General features: G+C 42.0%; 1 protein-coding gene and 1 long non-coding RNA gene across 4 annotated transcripts in view; one reads left to right on the top strand and one right to left on the bottom strand.

The window, feature by feature from the left end:
• The window catches only part of LOC143476342 (cGMP-dependent protein kinase 1-like), a 46,862-nt gene that overhangs the window by 14,422 nt on the left and 11,521 nt on the right, over positions 1-20,919 (bottom strand). For all 3 annotated transcript variants that reach the window (XM_076974490.1, XM_076974489.1, XM_076974491.1), the window contains exons 3-7: positions 18,417-18,530; positions 5,662-5,767; positions 2,137-2,200; positions 275-352; positions 73-167 (exon numbers count right to left, since the gene is read on the bottom strand). In XM_076974490.1, coding sequence (XP_076830605.1) covers positions 73-167; positions 275-352; positions 2,137-2,200; positions 5,662-5,767; positions 18,417-18,530 — 457 coding nt within the window. The remainder of the gene's footprint in view (positions 1-72; positions 168-274; positions 353-2,136; positions 2,201-5,661; positions 5,768-18,416; positions 18,531-20,919) is intronic.
• Positions 2,664-18,076, top strand: LOC143476345 (uncharacterized). Its single transcript, XR_013121271.1, has 4 exons — positions 2,664-2,929; positions 10,533-10,638; positions 16,263-16,374; positions 17,715-18,076. It is a non-coding gene; the product is annotated as an uncharacterized LOC143476345 (long non-coding RNA).

Genomic DNA, 20,919 nt, shown 5'->3' with positions numbered 1-20,919 from the left:
TACGCCAGCACGAGATCACGTCTAACAGTACGTGACGTCTTATCTGATTGCTAAAATAGAGGCCAATCTTACCCTTGCAATGCTTTCTCTCCAAACCAGTCCCCCTTTCCCAGGGAGTGCAGGTACACGGCCTCCTGGCTAGAGGAGTCCTCCCGGGTCACCGTCACCTGGGAGTGTGGGGCAGGTCACCCCAGAACCACAGTCAAACAGAGCGCTGCCCTGCTGCACTTTTACATTTAGACACAATGCAGCTGCTGTGCTAAACCGCACTTACCTTGCCTTTACTAATGATGAAGAATGTGTCCCCCCTTGCTCCCTGTCTGATGATATAGTCCCCGTCCTCATAATGTGTCTGGACGTCAAACGCCGCAATACAGATAGCGAAAGGACAAAGGAGAGGGTCGGTTAAGGATAAACAAAGTTCAGGGACAACATTTTTTACATTTTGGAATATCAGAAATGTAATAGTGAATGACATTTTCCAAACAAACACACTGCAATCGGTGTGATCTTCAGAGTCAGGGCCGAGAGAGGGAGGAGGAACCAATGTGAGATTTCTGAAAGATCACACCTCTCAACTGCCCCTGCGCCCTCTCACTAGGGGCCACATTGTGATGGGGACAGTGCGGAGCGCCTGTTTGGGGGCCCACACCATGCCCTCCTGCCACTGCTGTATTCCTTCTGCCCTCCAGACAGACAGCGCAGAGGAAACACGACCCCCCCAACAATGACCCATGCCAAAATGCTGACAGCAACACCTTCAGACTCACGTCTAAGGAAGGACAGATTTACAATGGTCCAAAAGTCTGAGGAAGAACCGAATCCATCAGAAGCCCTTAGCTACTGTGCTGTGGTCCCTCCCATTAAGCTGTAAGTTTGTTCTAAGAATAGTTTGTTCTACCAACACGATTACCATTCTACCAACTAAAAACCCCTAAAATAATGTGTGTTTACGTTTCACGTTTTTCCTCTGTGATCATTAGGAACATTTCTGCCACCTCACTTTCATACCTAAGAAGGCCAGAACATTTCACTGGTAGTCTAAACAGCCAGATTTTTCTCTCTGATGACATACGCAAGAAGCTAAAAACAACAACAACAACATGGACAACATGATAAAGCATCATTGTGGATATCTATGATTTTTAAGTTAACCCTGTTCAAAAAGGTTGACACTGGCCTAATACCTTGTTTCTCTTGGTTCTCACAGCTACAGCACTGGCCCAGAAGATTCAGTTTGATTTGAAGAATCTTTGTTGGGGAGATAGAATATATACACTAATGTGCACTCATATACCCAGAGTCCTTAAAAACTGCCCCACATGGACTGGATGACATTATACTGCATGAGAAGCCCAGCAGTCAGTGGAAACTCCTGCAGCTCAGACTTCAGCTGGGAACAGGTTCATTCTTTCATTCACACAGCCAGCTCGTGGCTTTTTTTTTTTTTTTTTACAAATCAAGTCACAATCAGAGAGAGAAGGAGTATTATGAGAGAACAATTATTTCTCTCAAAAGGGAAGGAAGTGTGTGTGTTCTATACACTGAAACACCATTAAGCTCAGGTATGTGGCAGACGTTGCAAAGCTGTGATATACACTTTGCATCTCTGGCTGATAAATATATTCCCCTTAATTATATTACATTTTTTAATACCATTGACTTTTTTCCCTTTATTAGTGTTTAAACTATAGGTTTTATACTAATATCCATTCTCCAAAGACAAGTATTTTAATGTTACCTTGTATACACTTCATATATTAGTTTATTTTTACTTTATACATACATATTTATACTTTACACATAAATAAATTATTTAGGTTGATAATTTTTTTCCAGGACACTTAAATTCATGATAAATTCACTGACTGCTGCATGTTTGCACATATTTTGTACATTGAAAAAGCAATGCATAAAAAGATAAGAACTACATAAAATATGCTCAAAGTGTAGTACAGCTACTGATATAGGCCCATTTACTTTATGTGAGTGTGTAAGCAAAGAGTGAGAGTTTAGAATGACTTTTCCAGACTTTGTGCAAGATTTCAAAGGATGCTTAGAGATGCTTGGATGATGAGTTCAAACATAAATCATAATTTAACAGCCATTTGCTGAAAGATTTGCTGGAGTGTTTACCTCCTCAAGGACGTCAGCTAGCTTGCTTAGTATTTCTTCTGGAAGGGCATGGAATGTTGGAACACTGCAAAACAAAGAATTTACAAAATTAAATCTTTAAAAGGTTAGAAAGTCTTAAAAACTGTATTTGACTTGGCATAGCTGAATGAGGACAGGTTGCTACATAGAGCCGATATTCTGTGAACTTCAAACACTGTTTGTCACCTCCTACAAATGTAATCCCACATAAGCAAAGGGGTGTCATAAAATGTTGCAAACATCCTAGATATGTATGAGCCTTGATTTAAAAATGTATGCTCCTAACGTCTGCATACACCAACTCATGTTCTTCCCCAGGTGCTTCAAGACTTTGGCAAATAATGTGAAGAACAAAACAACAGACAACAGAGCAACAGATGTGATTATTGCTCATGGATCCTTGTCAACTTATCCGTTTGCTCTGGACAGTTCACTCTGGACAGCTTCTCCAACTTAAGTTGATATCGAGAAGGCTTCGCTCAACGTTTGACATTGAAAAGAGAGGCAGTTTCAACTATAGGCCTACTGGCATCTGAAGTCTAACCCAGACGTCTCACCTCTCCCGGACGTTCCTGGGAGTCTCCGGTATTTTAATAGGGGCGCCATGACGACCGCAAAAAACAGTATCCCGGAAATCACTGTGACGTCATACATCATTCCCGTGTCTGAGGGGCTGAAGTTTGTAACGTGAAGCGATCGAGCAACAGTTGTGGGAGTACCTGAGAGAACAGGTGAATTCTACAGAGAAAATGAAGTTTTCGCCCTGTGAAACAAGGTAAATCTAATTCATAACAAGATTGAATATTATACAGCTAGTACATTGTGGACAATAAGTGGCTAGGTTACCTGCTAAACTGACGTGCTTGACTAATACCGGTACTCATAATATTGATGGAAAACCTTCCGCTTCTCGAATTATCATTATATTTTTATCATAACACTTAAAACTCCCTAGTCCAGTGGATGTAATCTCTAGGTAGATTAATGTAGCCAATCAGAATGCATCTTCCATCATTCCTTGCTTCTTATTGGCCGCTCTCCTGTCTTATTTGCGATTTCTGACAAAAGAGTTAAGGCCGAAGGTTACCATGACAACCAAGAAGAAATTGTTGAAGAATTGTTGTAATTTTGCCATATGAAAATAAAATGATAGCATTTTAATTAACTTGAAGTGTTTGGCGTAACATATTTAGGGGTTAACATATTATGATAGGTCATATAAGCCCGGCCGCGAATTTGGGGGTATTGCTGTAGTATGATCACGTAGCTTACTTAAAGAGGTTCGCGTTATTGTCGTTCAAATAAACAGCCTGCATTGTAAACATACAATATACAATACATCTTTGTCAACATCTAATCTGATAATCGGTTTGGTTTGAGAACTCAAATATATGCCTAAACACCTAAAAACATTTCACAGATTACTGGCAAGCGGTTGATTTTTGACCTACTAATGCTAGGAGCCATGCTCATAAACTACCCAATCAGAGCAGAGATGATCACTTATTCATGAGATCACCAAAAATGTTTGTAAAAAAAAAACAGCTAATTTAATTATAGGGCTAAATCATAGGGTTGTAAACTGGCGTGTAAAACTGTATGTGGGCATGATTCACCCTGTCCAATATTACATACCTTCTATATAGGCATCAGAGACCAATTTAAAAGTCCTGAATAGATCCATTACACAGCACCTCTGTGTCATTAGAGCAGGGACCTTTATTAATAGCTTTTGCTAAACTTCACAATTATTTTCACTAATCTTACATAAAATCTACGCTGTACAAAAATAGAAAATTTAACTGGTGTAATGAACCGTTGTGCAGTTGTTTGGATTAATTTAGTCATGGAAAATGTGCTTTGCTACTCAGCTTTAACTCACCTACAACTATGAATAAACAGGGAAAAAAAGTAATTCACTTAAAGCTAAAAGTGGGTACACTCATCCAAAACAATCAGCACATTATTATAAAAGATTACATCAATTTTTATGTAAGATAACAGCTGCACTTTTTACCCATATAAAAGTGTTTCTTCATGTCCTGTGCCAGTTTATAATCTTTAATCTTTCCTCCATATTTTATGTTCCTCAATATCTTCTTATGTTTTAAGAGGCCAGCTAATGTAACTATGGAGCACTGCAGTCGCTAGTTAATATAGATGCTTTCTTTTTACGATATTTTTTTAAATGGAGGCTTTCTTTTAATGCTGATTTATAGAATGTGTGTTTTAACCACTGTAGTCTTTGTGTACCATGAACAACACATGAAGGACCTGCACTTGACCTGTACCAGAAGGCCGAAGTAGGGCATAAAAACTCTAAACTCTCCTGAGGACGAAGGGCTGGCCTGAACTCTGTAGTGGACCGAGGGGAGAACTTTGAAGCCAAGGGGCAAATCATCATGAGGACTGCAGAGGTGGACCTCAAATAGTACAAATACATTCAGGACTGGGCCGTTAAAATACTGCGAAAAAGGAGTTGATGGAAGTCACAATTTTCTGTGTCCATAAGAACATTAAATATTTAGAAAGAAAGCTCATGACAACACCGTTGCGCGTTGGCTCAAACCTGAGTGTTTAGAATAATGTCTAGTGTCTAGAATAGTGTCTAGAATAATTACAACAGGCAAAAAGACAAATCGGTGCGATTCATCTTTCAGCAATGTAAAATTGTTTCTACTGCACATACTGTATACACTGGCTGAAGAGGCAAAAAAGGTAATGCCAATAACCACTGCACCACCACCTTAGTATATGCATTTATGCAAATGTTTTTGTTAACAGCAATGACTGACATGTAATTTAGAAGCACACTGCAAAAATTATGCAAACTGTGTAATATATCCACATTACTGCTGCCACGTGTTCACTCCCCCCCCCCCCCCCCCAGAGATTTTATTAATAATAATGAATATTAATATTAATGAAAATATTAATGGTTATATGATTATAAGTCTATACGAATCATAGATAGATAGATAGACAGCAGGAAGGAGGATAGAAGGAAAAGCAGATTAAGAAGTGTGAGCTGGAGACAGACAGAAGGAGATTGCGTACACAAAGGCACTATGCCAGTGGAGCGCCGAAGCCTCCAAACTGTTTAATTATGCAGCTATATTTTGATGAAGATTTCTTTCATGCAATGTTTCGCTTATCAGCCCAACCATGCAGAATTCTGTCTTTAATATGTAAAAGATGCCCTGTGCTTTCTTTTCGGTGTGCTATTATGCAAATGGAGCCATCAGATGATGAAAAGACAGAGAGATAAAGAGAGGAAAGGATGTGCTTTCTCGTGGATGTAGGAAGGACTCCCTCGTAGCAGACAGACAAGACAGCTGCAGCACCAATACACTCCAACACACACATGTGTGCACGCACACACGCTCTCAGTACCAGATGGGACAAAATCCACTGTAAGAGTTGTATTTGCAGATTTGCTCATGTTAATCAAATTTCTTGAAGTGTTATTCACATATACACGCCAAGAAAGAAAGACAGGTTCCTGACCTTTTGAGAAAATCCATGTACTCTGCGTGCTTGATGAGTCCTGTCCTCATCATGATGGTTTGAAAGCACTGTCTGTCGATGGCCCATAACTTCACATTGGTCAGAGCTGCGGGAGAGAAGCACAGGTTCTGACCAGCATCTTTTGCTTCAAAATAATGAATAATACAAGCAATAACACAAGCAGAATTCAGTAGCGATGTCATAGAGTAAATCCTTCAGTATCTTATCCTGAAACCATTATTGCACCATTGCTGGAAAAATGCATTTATTGATGAAATGGAAGAAATAAATAAAATATTGATATTGAAATCATAAAAATAGCACATGGTTTAAGCAAGTGTGTGGGTGGTGAGAGTGAGCATTATCGCATCCTGCCATTGTGTGCTAATAAACAAACCCTGCAAAGATGAGCAGATAAAGGAGAAATGTCACATCTGAATGCAGGCCCCTCTCATTCACTCCTTACGGCCATACGCTGCCGTCTGATCAGCCACTGTGAACAACTCATGGCTGAGGCAAATGGTAATTTAATTTGAACATGATACAACCAATGCAATGCTCAGTCCAGAGTTTAGCTTATAAACAATGAACTTCTTGAAAACCCAAACGTTCTTGAACGTTTTTGTTCTGAGAGCAACTAGTCTGTACTGTTTATGGCCTATTTAATACAGAAATTCAGTGAATTAGCTGAAATTAAACAAGACAAAATAGCTCAGAGTGGCCTGGGGCCTATATATCATGACCTAAGGAATAACCATAAAACATGCACAGAGAGACCTGCTGCAGGTAGAGTACAGATTGTAATTTGAAATGATAGAATGAATATGAAGCTGAAGAGCATAATCCGCTCTGCTGTAATTCATAGTTATTCTCATATACACACATGCCAGTCAGTGGAGGTGCTGGTAAAGGAACAGACAGGTCTTTAAATTCAGGAGCATTCCTCTCAGCCCTAGCCTAAGGACATTAGTTCATCACCAGACTGTGCTGCCTCTGACTGGCTTTTTATTATTTGTTCTACATGGCAACGCAAACACACTGTAATACAACAGATTATACACTAATACAACAAGTTATGTACTAATACAACAGCTAACACACTGTAATACAACAGGTTATACACTGCAATAAAAATCTCCAGTTTCTTTCAGGGAATGAACCAGCATTGCCAAAAACAGAATTTCAGCCATTTAAAAAACAAAGCCCAAATTCAAAATGTGTTCACAAGAAAAGTGTTTGGTCCAATTTTCAATTTTATTCTCTGCCTCTACGCTACAAAGCTCTCCTTTTGCATGCTGGTTACCAGTCTAGGAAGGTCTTTGCACATTTCTGAATACACCTTTACTGTACATGTTTCTTGTATTTTGTGATCTCGCTTGTGGCTGATCAAAATCGATTCCACCATGTTTCCATGTTTGCACCTGTGTACCCATGTAATTGTGACCTCTTTGAAAACATAAAAAAGCCCCCAGAAACAACAACAAAAGCCCCTGTCCACACCCCCCACTGTGTGGCTCATTACTGCTTCTGAGAAGCCGCCTGCAGTGGAGAAAATTAGCCATTACGGAGTAAATACTGAAAAAAACGACCTAAACATGTGAAATGAGTCTGAAAATTAGTTTTCGTGTTCACCGAAACATTTAAAAACACAGACAGGACGTGTCACAAAGGCAAATGAAATTATTCACCTGCTGTGCATATCACAAAAGTGGCAATGTTACATGTATTAATTGCAGACACTTCCATTCTGATTTAGTCAATAAAATGCTTTATGTTCTTAAAATGTTTCTGCTTATATTTCGTCTCATAATGCCAAGTTAATAAATGCGGCACAACTGACATCTCATGAAATGGAAACAATAATGATCAAAATGTATATAAAACAAGCGTACTATGGATATATTTTAAACCACAGCGCTGATGTCTTGTAAACATGGACGTATAGCCTATCGCGAACCACCGTCTCAGTCCCAGCAGTGATTTCCTTTTTTTCCGTGATCATGCTTCATTTCTTAAAGGGAACGTAAATTTGAGGTCAGCAGGACTGAGTGCAACACCGAGCACACATTCCTGCCCTCTGCACTCAAAGCAGAGTTACGCCCATGCTTCTGAGAAACACAAGGAACAGGGCTTTGCATGGCTTGCTGTCATTAACAATTAAATGGTATTTTAAACTGTGCAGCTGGTTTAATGTAAAACTGAGTGTTAAGGCGAATGTCCAAGCACTCCATTTCAGAGTCCTTTAAACACACGACACTACTAAACACATTATACTGCACATAGCATTAAGTGTTAAAATAAAAAACATTTCTAATATAATATAAACATGTATTTTATCATCAATATATACTTGAACTGATCTGTTTTTCCTTCTAACCTTTCTCTTCCCATTTTGTTTGGTAGTCTGGTGGAGAACTAATGCTGTCTTTGTGATCCACCTTTAGTCTAGCCAGATATTCTCTGTCTGTTGTCTTTCTCTCTCTCTCTCTCTCTCTCTCTCTCTCTCTCTCTCTCTCTCTCCTTTCTCTCTCTTTCTCTCTCTCTTTCTCTCTCTTCAGTCTTTGGTTATAGTTCAAACGGGAGTGAAGTATAAAGAAGACTAATTACACTGTGGCCAGCGTGGTAGGAAGAGCCACAGCAAAGTTGAATTCTTTATCTCTTAACTCACTTATTCTTGCTGTTTTAAACATGGCTAGACAGATTGTGGAGCTGTGCACACATCAGGACAGGCCTACATGGCTTCCTTCGCTTTACTAGTGGTCTATTTGAAGACAAGTTAGATGACTCACGTCTTCTGATTTGGTCTTAACCACCATATACCTCAGAAGCTTCAGAGGCATATTACATTTGCAAATAAATACAGGTTGCATGTTATTGTCACATTCTTACAACTGATTTTAGCCAAATTCTTTGAAATATGTTTGGTCAGAATGGTCAGAATGGTGAGAAGCATATTAAAATGAGCAAATTAGCAAAGACCAGGTTGTGCATTGTGCTCTTATTGCACAATAAATATTGTGCATTGCGCTGTTATTATACAATTATTTCACCCAAAGGGGATCTTTAAAAGGTGGTCTGAATGAATTTTTCCTTGAGACCAACAAACAGCACTTTACATTTGGTTTGGACCAGCCAGAAAGTCGAAACGTTAAGATCAATTTTGCAACATTATTTTGTTTGTTGAGCCTGAGAGACTTCATCAGATCTCAGGTAAAAACATATTGATCTGTCATTTGTCTGGTCCTCGCTGCCTTAATGACAAAACAAACGAGATGGAAAGTGAGAGAGAGAGAGAGAGAGAGAGAGAGAGAGAGAGAGAGAGAGATTCAGAGAAATTCACGAGTGTGAAACAGGCCGCGTGGAGTCCCGTAAGCCTTCACTTTCTTGCACACCGTCACTCTGTTGGGTGCCAGAGAACACAATGAACTCCAGATCCATATTAACATTCAGCCTCTCAGCAAGAAGAGCGTTCACATGCCCACGCATTCTTTCCACATCTGATACAAGGCAGCAGATAATCTACTAACCACCATCCACTGACAGGACTAACACTCCGCCACCTTCTCTACAAGGCATCCACCCACACAGCCCACACTCGGCATATTGCGCAGAAGAACAGCTCTGAGTGCATATTCTTTTTTAACTAGGAGAGCATTTTTCCAACCAGTTTTGCTAAGTAACAGCTTTCCTCCTTACTGGACGGCACCTCAGACGGGTGACAAATCTTTGTAACTGCTGGTGTCCAACATGGCGGGCAAGAGGCGAAAACCGTTATTCTGGAAATAAGACCTAAGACCATACTTCCAGCTGTGTAAAGATATGGTATCTAATTGCATGCTGTCTTCCCTGGGGTAAGAACAGCTCATAGTACAGCAGAAATCTGAACCCAAATCCTAATGCATACATAGTATATGTATAATACATTTTACACGACACAGAATGAAGTAGGTCTACAAAAATACTGTTTACATCCATTTAGTGACTGTCAGTGGTTATGAAACCCGCCCATGGTGACTACAACACAGAACAGGAGTTTCAGGCAAATGAATCGTCACTGCATCATAAATGTGTGAACGGTCACTCATTACAATTCCTTCTCCAGCGTTTTGCCAACAATGATAGTCTAAGAACACGGACGATAAAAAAGAAGAAGATATCCCTGGTGCAGTGAGAGGGCCTCAGGCCACAGCAGTTTCAAAGCAGGTCAATAGCTTCTTATTCTTAATGCTGTAGTTTTCAGTGAGAAATTCTATATTCTATCTGCTCGTTTTTGACATTGTAACTCATTCCAGGTGGTAAAATAGCAGTCAGTGACCCACTTTCACTGCACCACTCTGACAAGTGCCAGTGCACACAGCACTGTCTATTCTACTTTCATAAGACATGATTTAAAATGTCATTTACAGACTTCACACCCTGTTAATGGCTCTGTTACCTCCTTTCATGGCAGTATTATTGAGAGACACTGCTTAGTAAAACACTTCTCAGCCTCTCTTTATAAAGCACATTTCGTCTCCTCTGGAGAGAGCACTGTGGAACCAGGCCTGGTCAGTGGCAGAGACGCCTGGTTGAGACCACGAGCATCGGGGTTAGAGCAGCTCCATGCTCCCTGTGTGTAAGGAGAGCAGGGAACACAGCCTTGGTGGGCATTCAGGAAATATGGTTCTGATGAAGGAAAACAGAGACTTCCTGTAGGGGAGAGAGAGGGGAAGAATCATGCCAACACAGCCGTGCTAGAGCAGAGAAGAGCGGAGGCCCAGATAAACACAGAGACCGAGACCAGCAAGCAATGATTTATATTTCTGTTCTTTCTCTGGGGAAAAGGTCCCTGTCAAAGTCGCTCAGCCTTTTAATACCATTTGTTCATTCAGGTAAACCCAATCCAGTGCTGGGAGGTCAAGGGTCAAACACAGGAAGTGGGAGTCCTTCTACCACGTGTGTCACAAGAGACCGGCTTGACAGATGAAGAAAAAGAGGGTAAGCTCAGACTAATGAGTGTTTTGTGACAGGCAGATGGGATTGGTCTCTTTCCAGGCTGTTATCAGTACCCCGATCTTCCAATGAGCTACGTCTTTTGTGCTCCAATTTGGTCATCGGAAAGAGAGCTGTTCTTTCCATCACGCTATTTCAGTTTGTGACAACATCTTTGACAAAGAAATGAGGATGGGGTGCCCTCGCACGTTTGCGGAAAGCAAGGCTCATATGAAAACGCAAATCACACATGCAGCCCAAGGCAGAAGTCGACCCACATGTCTCACTGTTCGTGTGCAGTGTTTGTGGGCGGAGAGGCGAAAGACGTGGACTCTCATCTATAAAGGAGAGGGACATCGTGGTCTGCTCTGTTCTCATAGACGCCATGCCGATTGTCCCTATAAAGATGTGCTTGAATAAAACCATACAGCTCACACATGGGCAGAGAAAATAACTTTTCCAATCAAAGGCGTTAAAAGCAGATTTATTCCACAGTAGCTAAGTAATCACCATCTCAGACAGAGGCCACATATATGTCACCGATATGTCAAAGGTCTCTTCAATCTTACGGAGACAGGCCACACTGTACTGTATTAGTGAAAAATTTAACACTTTATTGGTGACCAACATAGTCATACGATTAAGTGGCCTTGTGACATCATGGCATCTGTATTGAGAATGATGCTACGGTGTGGTGAAGAGAGGTCCATACCAGTTGACAGTTTTGCCGTAGATATTGGGCTGTTTTGTAGATTTATTTGCTATTGCAACTAATGGTGCGAGTAGACTGTTGTCCTTAGCGAAGCATGTTCACCTGATGTGATTGGTGTTTCCATGAGCCCTGCGTTCTGCATTTCACACTCACTACGGTTTCTGCTTTGTTTTGCTCCCCAGAAGAGCACAGATGATGGTGTACACTGAAGCGCTTTAAAGCTCCCTCTCAACACGCCACATCCAATCCCTGTTATGTACCCAGAAACAAATACAGCCTGAATTTCACTGGCTAAGTACTCAGAAGGCATGCGATGCTTGTCCACAGGAACTGGTCCACCGGAAACCCATATTAATTTCCACATCTCCAAAATGGCCCTGAACGCATCATTTCCCAACATCAGAAGACACAGTGAGAAGCCAAAAATCCAGCTATGGGCAGAAAATACATCCACATACATCCACAAACACACTAAACACAAAACACACACATACACCAAATACCTACAGCTTTAACCCTCATTTTCTTTGGATATGTGCATGAAAACATACCAGCCCAACACATGTGTTTCTGACAGTTCCTACAACTGTGTTTCCATTTATCCAGATAAGGTGCTTGCAGAGATTTCTAACTAATTTTTTTTTCACCGTGAGACAATTTGTGCTAGTGTCAGTAGCTTAGCACAGCACCAAACACATATGGATGCACACAGCACAACATATATGTGTGAGAGTGCATGTGTGTGTGTGTTTGTACAAATACACATGTGGGCACAAAGATTAAAAGGCTTTGAGTGACTCTGACCTCAGTGTGAAATGGTGGGTGAATTAGGTCCCTTGTAATCGCTCCTTCCAAGGAACAAAAACATCCCTTCAGAAGGACTAAGAAAGCAGACATACACGTTACCATGGAAGCAGAGCCAAGAATAATCACTTTTGTTTTCTGTCCAACTAAGAGCCACCTGCACTGACTCCTGTCCTCAGTTCTTCCCTCTCTCTCTCTCTCTCTCTCTCTCTCTCTCTCGCTCTCTCTCGCTCTCTCTCTCCACCTTTCCCCTGCCCCACTGCTCTTCAACTCTCCTCCCTTGCTCAGGTTTGACTGTGTGCACTGTGAGCAAGTCCAAATTGCCACTCTAGTCCGCTCACACCAAAGCATACTGATGGAACCATGCGAGCCCATTATATCAGCAGGTGAACAGACACACACTGTGGGCGTGCACACTTCCCCAGGGCACACGCCCACACAAACACGTAGGTGTGTACACACGTACACGCGCACACGCTTGGCCTCTCCTGGTTTAGAGCGTGTAACCCTAAGCTAGAGAAAGGCCTGATTTATCAACATGAGACACAACCGAGAGGTTCTTCAGGGCTGGAGTTCAATCCATGTTTTTTTTTACAAATACCCACTAAGACTTTCAACAGTTTCAATTTGCCCTATATAATAAGTCAAGCAAAACAAATAGTTCAGTTGCACATGATGTGCAGTTTTTCACAGCTTAAGGGCAGAGCCTCTCTTCATCCCTCTCTCTTCATCCCTCTCTCTTCATCCCTCTCTCTTCATCCCTCTCTCTTCATCCTCTACACACCATGGTAAGAGTGTCCAACAGAAGAATTCCCACAACAGCAGCTCACAGGTTTGGTCATTGCCTTCACCGATTTGCTTCATTCATTGAATTAATTTGGCAATGTTGAATCAGATGTTCATGTTTAATTGAGAGATGCCACTTTGTCTTTCGAGTCCTGTGGGGACAGTGTGCCAGGACTCTCCCTAAAAGGGCTACGTCTGGTGGATCTCACTCAGGTACTGAAAGAGTATTCAAGAACAGCCAAAAACCTTAATCAGTCCACTGCGCAGACGTTTTAGTACTAAATATACTGATATGGCTAGTGGCACGTTAGATTCATTTAAACACCCAAATGCATCCACTGGGTCTAGTGAAGGATGTAATTTAATAGCACAGTGATAAACAATAAACACTTCTTTATAATATTAGTATAATTGTGAGACTGATGTCTCCAAGTGGAAAATGAGAAAATCAAATCTAGCTTTGACGGCCTTTTGTCTTTATTTACACTGACCTGTTGTAGGCATGTGGACATGTCATGAACAGCACAGCCGCAATGTCTGACCAGCACATCTGCGGTAGCTTGGCTACAAGATCAATTTCCTAATTCCAAACAGGGCATCTCCATGACTGGCTGCCCCTCCTCTAGCTAACCAGCAGGCCTGTCATGTGAGCTGACACATACTGTGTGCTGTTGTAAACAAAACTGTAGACAGCAAAAAAAAAAAAAAAAAAAAAAAAAAAAAAAACCCTCAAAAACTGTACATATATGTGTGTGTTAGTGTGTTCAGAATTCCCAGGCTTACAAGAAAAATGTTTTATCACATATTGCTCCAACTACTTGCTTCCATTAAATAATGCGTTCTGAAGAACTGTTCTTCAGGAGTTACACACCACAGTACTCTCTAATGAGCTGTTCTTCCAGAATCACAGACACTCTGTACTCTCTAATGAGCTGTTATTCCAGAATCACAGACACTCTGTACTCTCTAATGAGCTGTTCTTCCAGAGTCACAGACACTCTGTACTCTCTGATGAGCTGTTCTTCCAGAATCACAGACACTCTGTACTCTCTAATGAGCTGTTCTTCCAGAATCACACACTCTGTACTCCCTGATGAGCTGTTCTTCCAGAATCACAGACACTCTGTACTCTCTGATGAGCTGTTCTTCCAGAATCACAGACACTCTGTACTCTCTGATGAGCCCAGAATCACACACTCTGTACTCTCTGATGAGCTGTTCTTCCAGAATCACACACTCTGTACTCTCTGATGAGCTGTTCTTCCAGAATCACAGACACTCTGTACTCTCTGATGAGCTGTTCTTCCAGAATCACAGACACTCTGTACTCTCTGATGAGCTGTTCTTCCAGAATCACAGACACTCTGTACTCTCTGATGAGCTATTCTTCCAGAATCACAGACACTCTGTACTCTCTGATGAGCTGTTCTTCCAGAATCACAGACACTCTGTAATCTCTGATGAGCTGTTCTTCCAGAATCACAGACACTCTGTACTCTCTGATGAGCTGTTCTTCCAGAATCACAGACACTCTGTACTCTAATGAGCTGTTCTTCCAGAATCACACACTCTGTACTCCCTGATGAGCTGTTCTTCCAGAATCACAGACACTCTGTACTCTCTGATGAGCTGTTCTTCCAGAATCACAGACACTCTGTACTCTCTGATGAGCTGTTCTTCCAGAATCACACACTCTGTACTCTCTGATGAGCTGTTCTTCCAGAATCACACACTCTGTACTCTCTGATGAGCTGTTCTTCCAGAATCACAGACACTCTGTACTCTCTGATGAGCTGTTCTTCCAGAATCACAGACACTCTGTACTCTCTGATGAGCTGTTCTTCCAGAATCACAGACACTCTGTACTCTCTGATGAGCTATTCTTCCAGAATCACAGACACTCTGTACTCTCTGATGAGCTGTTCTTCCAGAATCACAGACACTCTGTAATCTCTGATGAGCTGTTCTTCCAGAATCACAGACACTCTGTACTCTCTGATGAGCTGTTCTTCCAGAATCACAGACACTCTGTACTCTAATGAGCTGTTCTTCCAGAATCACACACTCTGTACTCCCTGATGAGCTGTTCTTCCAGAATCACAGACACTCTGTACTCTCTGATGAGCTGTTCTTCCAGAATCACAGACACTCTGTACTCTCTGATGAGCTGTTCTTCCAGAATCACACACTCTGTACTCTCTGATGAGCTGTTCTTCCAGAATCACACACTCTGTACTCTCTGATGAGCTGTTCTTCCAGAATCACAGACACTCTGTACTCTCTGATGAGCTGTTCTTCCAGAATCACAGACACTCTGTACTCTCTGATGAGCTGTTCTTCCAGAATCACAGACACTCTGTACTCTCTGATGAGCTATTCTTCCAGAATCACAGACACTCTGTACTCTCTGATGAGCTGTTCTTCCAGAATCACAGACACTCTGTAATCTCTGATGAGCTGTTCTTCCAGAATCACAGACACTCTGTACTCTCTGATGAGCTGTTCTTCCAGAATCACAGACACTCTGTACTCTAATGAGCTGTTCTTCCAGAATCACACACTCTGTACTCCCTGATGAGCTGTTCTTCCAGAATCACAGACACTCTGTACTCTCTGATGAGCTGTTCTTCCAGAATCACACACTCTGTACTCTCTGATGAGCTGTTCTTCCAGAATCACACACTCTGTACTCTCTGATGAGCTGTTCTTCCAGAATCACAGACACTCTGTACTCTCTGATGAGCTGTTCTTCCAGAATCACAGACACTCTGTACTCTCTGATGAGCTGTTCTTCCAGAATCACAGACACTCTGTACTCTCTGATGAGCTATTCTTCCAGAATCACAGACACTCTGTACTCTCTGATGAGCTGTTCTTCCAGAATCACAGACACTCTGTACTCTCTGATGAGCTGTTCTTCCAGAATCACAGACACTCTGTACTCTCTGATGAGCTGTTCTTTCAGAATCACAGACACCACAGTACTCTCTGATGAGCTGTTCTTTCAGAATCACAGACACCACAGTACTCTCCGATGAGCTGTTCTTCCAGAATCACAGACACTCTGTACTCTCTAATGAGCTGTTCTTTCAGAATCACAGACACCACAGTACTCTCTGATGAGCTGTTCTTCCAGAGTCACAGACACTCAGTACTCTCCGATGAGCTATTCAGGACTCACAGATTCACAGACTCTCTGATGACCTCTGTTGACCTCGGGGGGCCCAGCACTGCCAGCAGCTAGCGTGCGTCCTACAGCCAGTTGAGCAGATGAGCATTTGTGAGTCTGAGCACCTAGAAAGCTCAATCTCATTTCATTACCCCGCAGTGGAATTGGCCCACGAGTCCTGACCGCTGCTCTGCTACACGCCGGCGCTCGCCGCCTGTTTGGGGCAGGATGATGGTGAGGAGCAGGACGGGCTGTTTAAAGGCAGCGATTGGTATGCACCGCCGACACACCGCACCTCACGCTTCACACTCGCCCGCGTGATTAGATGCTAGAAGGCTCGGCCCGCGCCCCCTCTGCTTCCTGCCCCGGCCTTGGAGCAGAGCGCCGGGGGAGGCGCACGGAGGGGCGAGGGGAGCAGGGGGCCACAGCTGGGGCAGTCGCACGGGAGAAGAGGCGAGACTGGGAGGAGGAAGAGGAGATAGGAGGCATAAACAGAGCTGACAGAGAGACGAGGTGGCTGGAGGAGGGAAGACGTGATGGTGGTGGAGGAGGAGGAGGGGAAAAGGGGGGCAGAATGAGAAAAGAATGAAAAAACAGAGGCAGAAGTATAAGTGAAAGGAGGAGAAACATCGAATGAGATGAGAAAGAGGAGAAAAGAGAGCAGGAAAGGAACAGACAGGGGGCTGAATACAGCACAGATAGAGACCAGAAGGCCAGTGACGGGCTCAATCGGGAATAAATTAATAAATCTCAAACACAAAACACTCAAGGGGGAAAAAAACAGGCTGTATACGCTGCTGCTCACTTTAAAGGCACTAGCTGGTAATGCTTAAGCTCAATTATGGTAAGGATTACAAACAGATTTTCAACTCACTTAATGGATTAAAGCAGAAGAGCAGATTTAGACTAATAACGATCCTCTCTCTGCGCTCTCTGTAGGAGGCGGATTGCAGGTCATGTTCTCTCAATAAATAGCTGGATGGATTGGTGGTTGGGCTGCCTGTGATAGCCCATTAGTTAGAGCTGAGCAGTGGGGCACAGACAGTGCTTTACTTAAAAGGCCACCTTCCATAGTCAGCCCATTATAGGGAAATACAACCATATTGGTGATGTCATTGGAAAGGCTACCATGATTCTGTCACACTCCCTCTGCTCTCCTTCCGTACTGAAACAGGCTTAGGTTCTTCTTTCCCTTCTCTTCTCTCTCTCTCTTCTCTCCCTCTCTTCTCTCTTCTCTCCTTCTCTTCTCTCCCTCTCTTCGCTGAGGGATACGCCACGCTGTGTTTTGAAACCCACTGTGCAACAGGAATTTCTAGAGTGCTCTAGAGCTCTGTAAACCTACTAATGCATTGATAAACTCAGGACAGGCGCAGTTACACTGCCTCAGACGTCTGCCATACAGACAGACCCTGGAAGGCAGATATATCTGTGGCCTGTCCCAGAAAACACACAGCTGCATGTAATTCCTCCAGTAAACGCCACATGGGTCAGGTTATCAAGCTTCTTACGAATATATATGTATATGGCACAGCTATGCATGAAACAACCAAAATGACTGCAGTCAGGAGGCGATCTTTACAGTAATCATTCTTCTGTCTCAAACATCTACAGTGTAAGGAGTCTGGGAGGAGTCTGGGAGGAGTGAAGGAGGAGTCAGGGAGGGGTCTGAGAGGAGTCTGGGAGGAGTCTGACCCCTCCCTGACAGACCAACTGACCGAGAAGATGAAGTAACCAAGCCTGCTAGGACTGTCCAGTTCACCCCATAATAATTAATCAAGAGTCCGTTCATTAGCAGTTTAACAGAGTATGCCTGTTATTGAGATCCGTCTGCCTCCACACACTCATGCGCCAGAGTGAAAACACAGTCCCCTTAAGATCATTGGTAACAGGCTATATAAACAATACTTACTTCTGAGCAAACCTTCTTTGATTTTAAAGAAGCACATCTAAATTAAGCAATATTTGTAAGTGGACATGACATCTTACCTGTCATCTTGATACTAGAAAATCTTGATACTAGAAATAAGGTTGTAAACCAGAAGCCTATGATAATCCATAGATCCCATCAAGGTTTACACATAGCTGTTTTCCTTGGTAATAAAATAACATTGTTTTTCATTCATGTGACTTTTTAATCTCACCAAAGAAGAATGTTATCGAAGAATAAACAAACATTCACCTCATAGTACAATAACAGGCAGAAAGCCACAAGCCTCACAAAAAACGTGTGTGTGTGTGTGTGTGTGTGTGTGTGTGTGTGTGTGTGTGTGTGTGTGTGTGTGTGTGTGTGTGTGTGCATGGTGGAGCACTCACTCTTGACTGTAGCTGTCCGGGTGCAGTTATAAAGGATGGCGAGCTCTCCAAACACTTTCCCAGGTCCCATGGTGCACAGCTTCAATGCCTCCTTCGTCACCTCCACCTTCCCATCTGCAACACAGACAAAGCGCAGGGCTCAGTAATGATCCCCCAGGGCCACGTCACACTTACACCTCACGTGAATTTAGCACACGTTAAAGAAGAAAAACTATAATAATCAAATCATAATACATGTGTTTGCTGCTATGGTGTAGCCTTGCTGCTGTTAAGGCTAAAGTCTCTCAGCACATGCAGCTATGTTTCATGCTCTGTGGAGGTGACACCTGGATCTGAGGAGATAAAGCAGATGCAAACTCCAACACCAATATTAGAGTCAGTGAGGTTGTCTTTACTGTCACAATGGCCTCCATGTATGGAACAGGAACCACACGTGGATGAGAAGTTTGATCGTATCCAAATTATGAATGAACAGGGAAGAGACTCCAGTGAATGTGGATGGAAAGTGATGGAAATTTGAGGAATAAACAAATAAAAAAGAACAGAAATTTGGGAGGTTATTATTATTGTTTAAAAGAATCATTGGGCCATAATCGTTGGCTACAGGAGCTTACAGGTAGGAAATTCTACATTTAGCAGAGATTATTCCATATTTCCCAGAAGACACTGGCTGTCCTTTAAGTCAAACCACATTTAAATGCCTGCTTTAGCAAACCAATAAAACTCTTTACTAGATACTTACAGAATACACACACCCAGAATACACACTCACGTGTACACACTCACACACACACACACACACACACACACACACACACACACACACACACACACACACACACACACACACACACACACACACAGAGCTCATCCAGTATTATCTCTGTAAGCAATTCCATTAGCGAACAGATCTGATAGCAGTGTCATAAGGAAAGCTGCCATGGTCACCCATGCGCTGAGCAGAAACTGTGTTTATCCATCACACAATAAAATCTAACAAGATTACTACACTATCATTATTCTAAATAAATGCTTCAATGGTAGACAAAGCACAGTTACACAGCAAAAAGTAAGTTATGTTAAATAGGTCAAGATAATATTCAAACCTGTTGCACAAATGACCAGTGTATTGTAAACACAAAACATCATTATGTCCTTATCAAACTGTGAACAAAGTGACAACTGTTCTGTTAGAACAGTTCTAACACAGACCAAATGAAAGAAAATAACCATACATCAAATTTTCTGAACAGCCACAAATTAAACATTTTATACTTATATATAACTGTGTAATTAATCCAATTCTCTGTTTAGGATTGTCATTAAAGAGCTCCATGTGAAAGGCCTGTCAATTCAACTAGTATACCGAGATATGAATTCAGATACTTTCAGACCATTCAAGCAAAAGTATACAGGGAAACCTATATTCAAAAAAGGCCAAATGTTTGATCATAAGCAGCATTTGTTACATACATTCATGTATACACATTATGTATTCCAGGAATACTCTCAATTACTCCCTGAAATACAGCAGATGTGCGTGAAATACTGTGGTCTTCTCAGCTTCGGGACATCCTGTCCCACAGCACTCTGTCTCTACTACAACAGGAAGCTGTACTGTATAAGTGGCAGGACCTCTGCCCTCTCATTTAGGCCATACACAGGAAATGATGACTCTTAGAGTCAAAGTGCAACACATCTCTCCCTGGAGAACGTGTCACGTTCACCACCATGCACTGAGTTTACATTAGGAACAGTCTGAACGAGCCACATGTGTTTTAGGTTGTGCGTATGACTTCTAAATGTGGGTGAATGGTCAACTAGGAAGTCTGAGAAATCATTTTTTAGAGTGTAATGGCCTTTCCAGAATGGTTGTAGGAATATTACAGCACTGAACACTATGCTGAAGTGAATAGATACTGCCTCAGCACCACAGAATATACAGTATGTTTGGTGGGTCTTTTAATAACAGAATTGCATCTCCGTCCTTCCCTAAATGTAATCTCTGTCCAGGAATCTCAGCATACCATTTTTTGTGAGCTTTATAAACATAATATTTTCCATTCTCTGTTTACTACAATGAAGCGTTTTCAAGTTCAGTCTTGCATGACACGTTGCATTCACTATCTGAATAAAGAACACATTATTCAACTGAATATCTAGCCAAGAAGACAAGAAAATATTAATTTCCAGTGAAATCATGTGCGTTGTCAATGATCATTTATGTTTGTCCTTTCATGGTGATTAAAAACAGAATGTTTGAATCCCACCAAAGCATTAATTTAACTCCTATTAAGGAGAAATAGCTCAAGCCAAATACACTCATTACAGAACGAGAAGGAGGGAGAGAGAAAGACGGACAGAGACAGACGGATAGAAAGAGACAGCAAGTAGAAATATATTCTGGTAATGAACACAGGCTTTAAATACCAACAAAATATAGAGGCCATATTGGAGATACAGTGGACCTAAAGGAAGACGCAGAATACTAGAACACTGTCTT

The sequence above is a fragment of the Brachyhypopomus gauderio genome, chromosome 15 (assembly GCF_052324685.1).
Source record: "Brachyhypopomus gauderio isolate BG-103 chromosome 15, BGAUD_0.2, whole genome shotgun sequence".
NCBI classification, from domain to species: Eukaryota; Metazoa; Chordata; class Actinopteri; order Gymnotiformes; family Hypopomidae; genus Brachyhypopomus; species Brachyhypopomus gauderio.
This window is presented reverse-complemented; position numbering and strand designations above follow the sequence as displayed.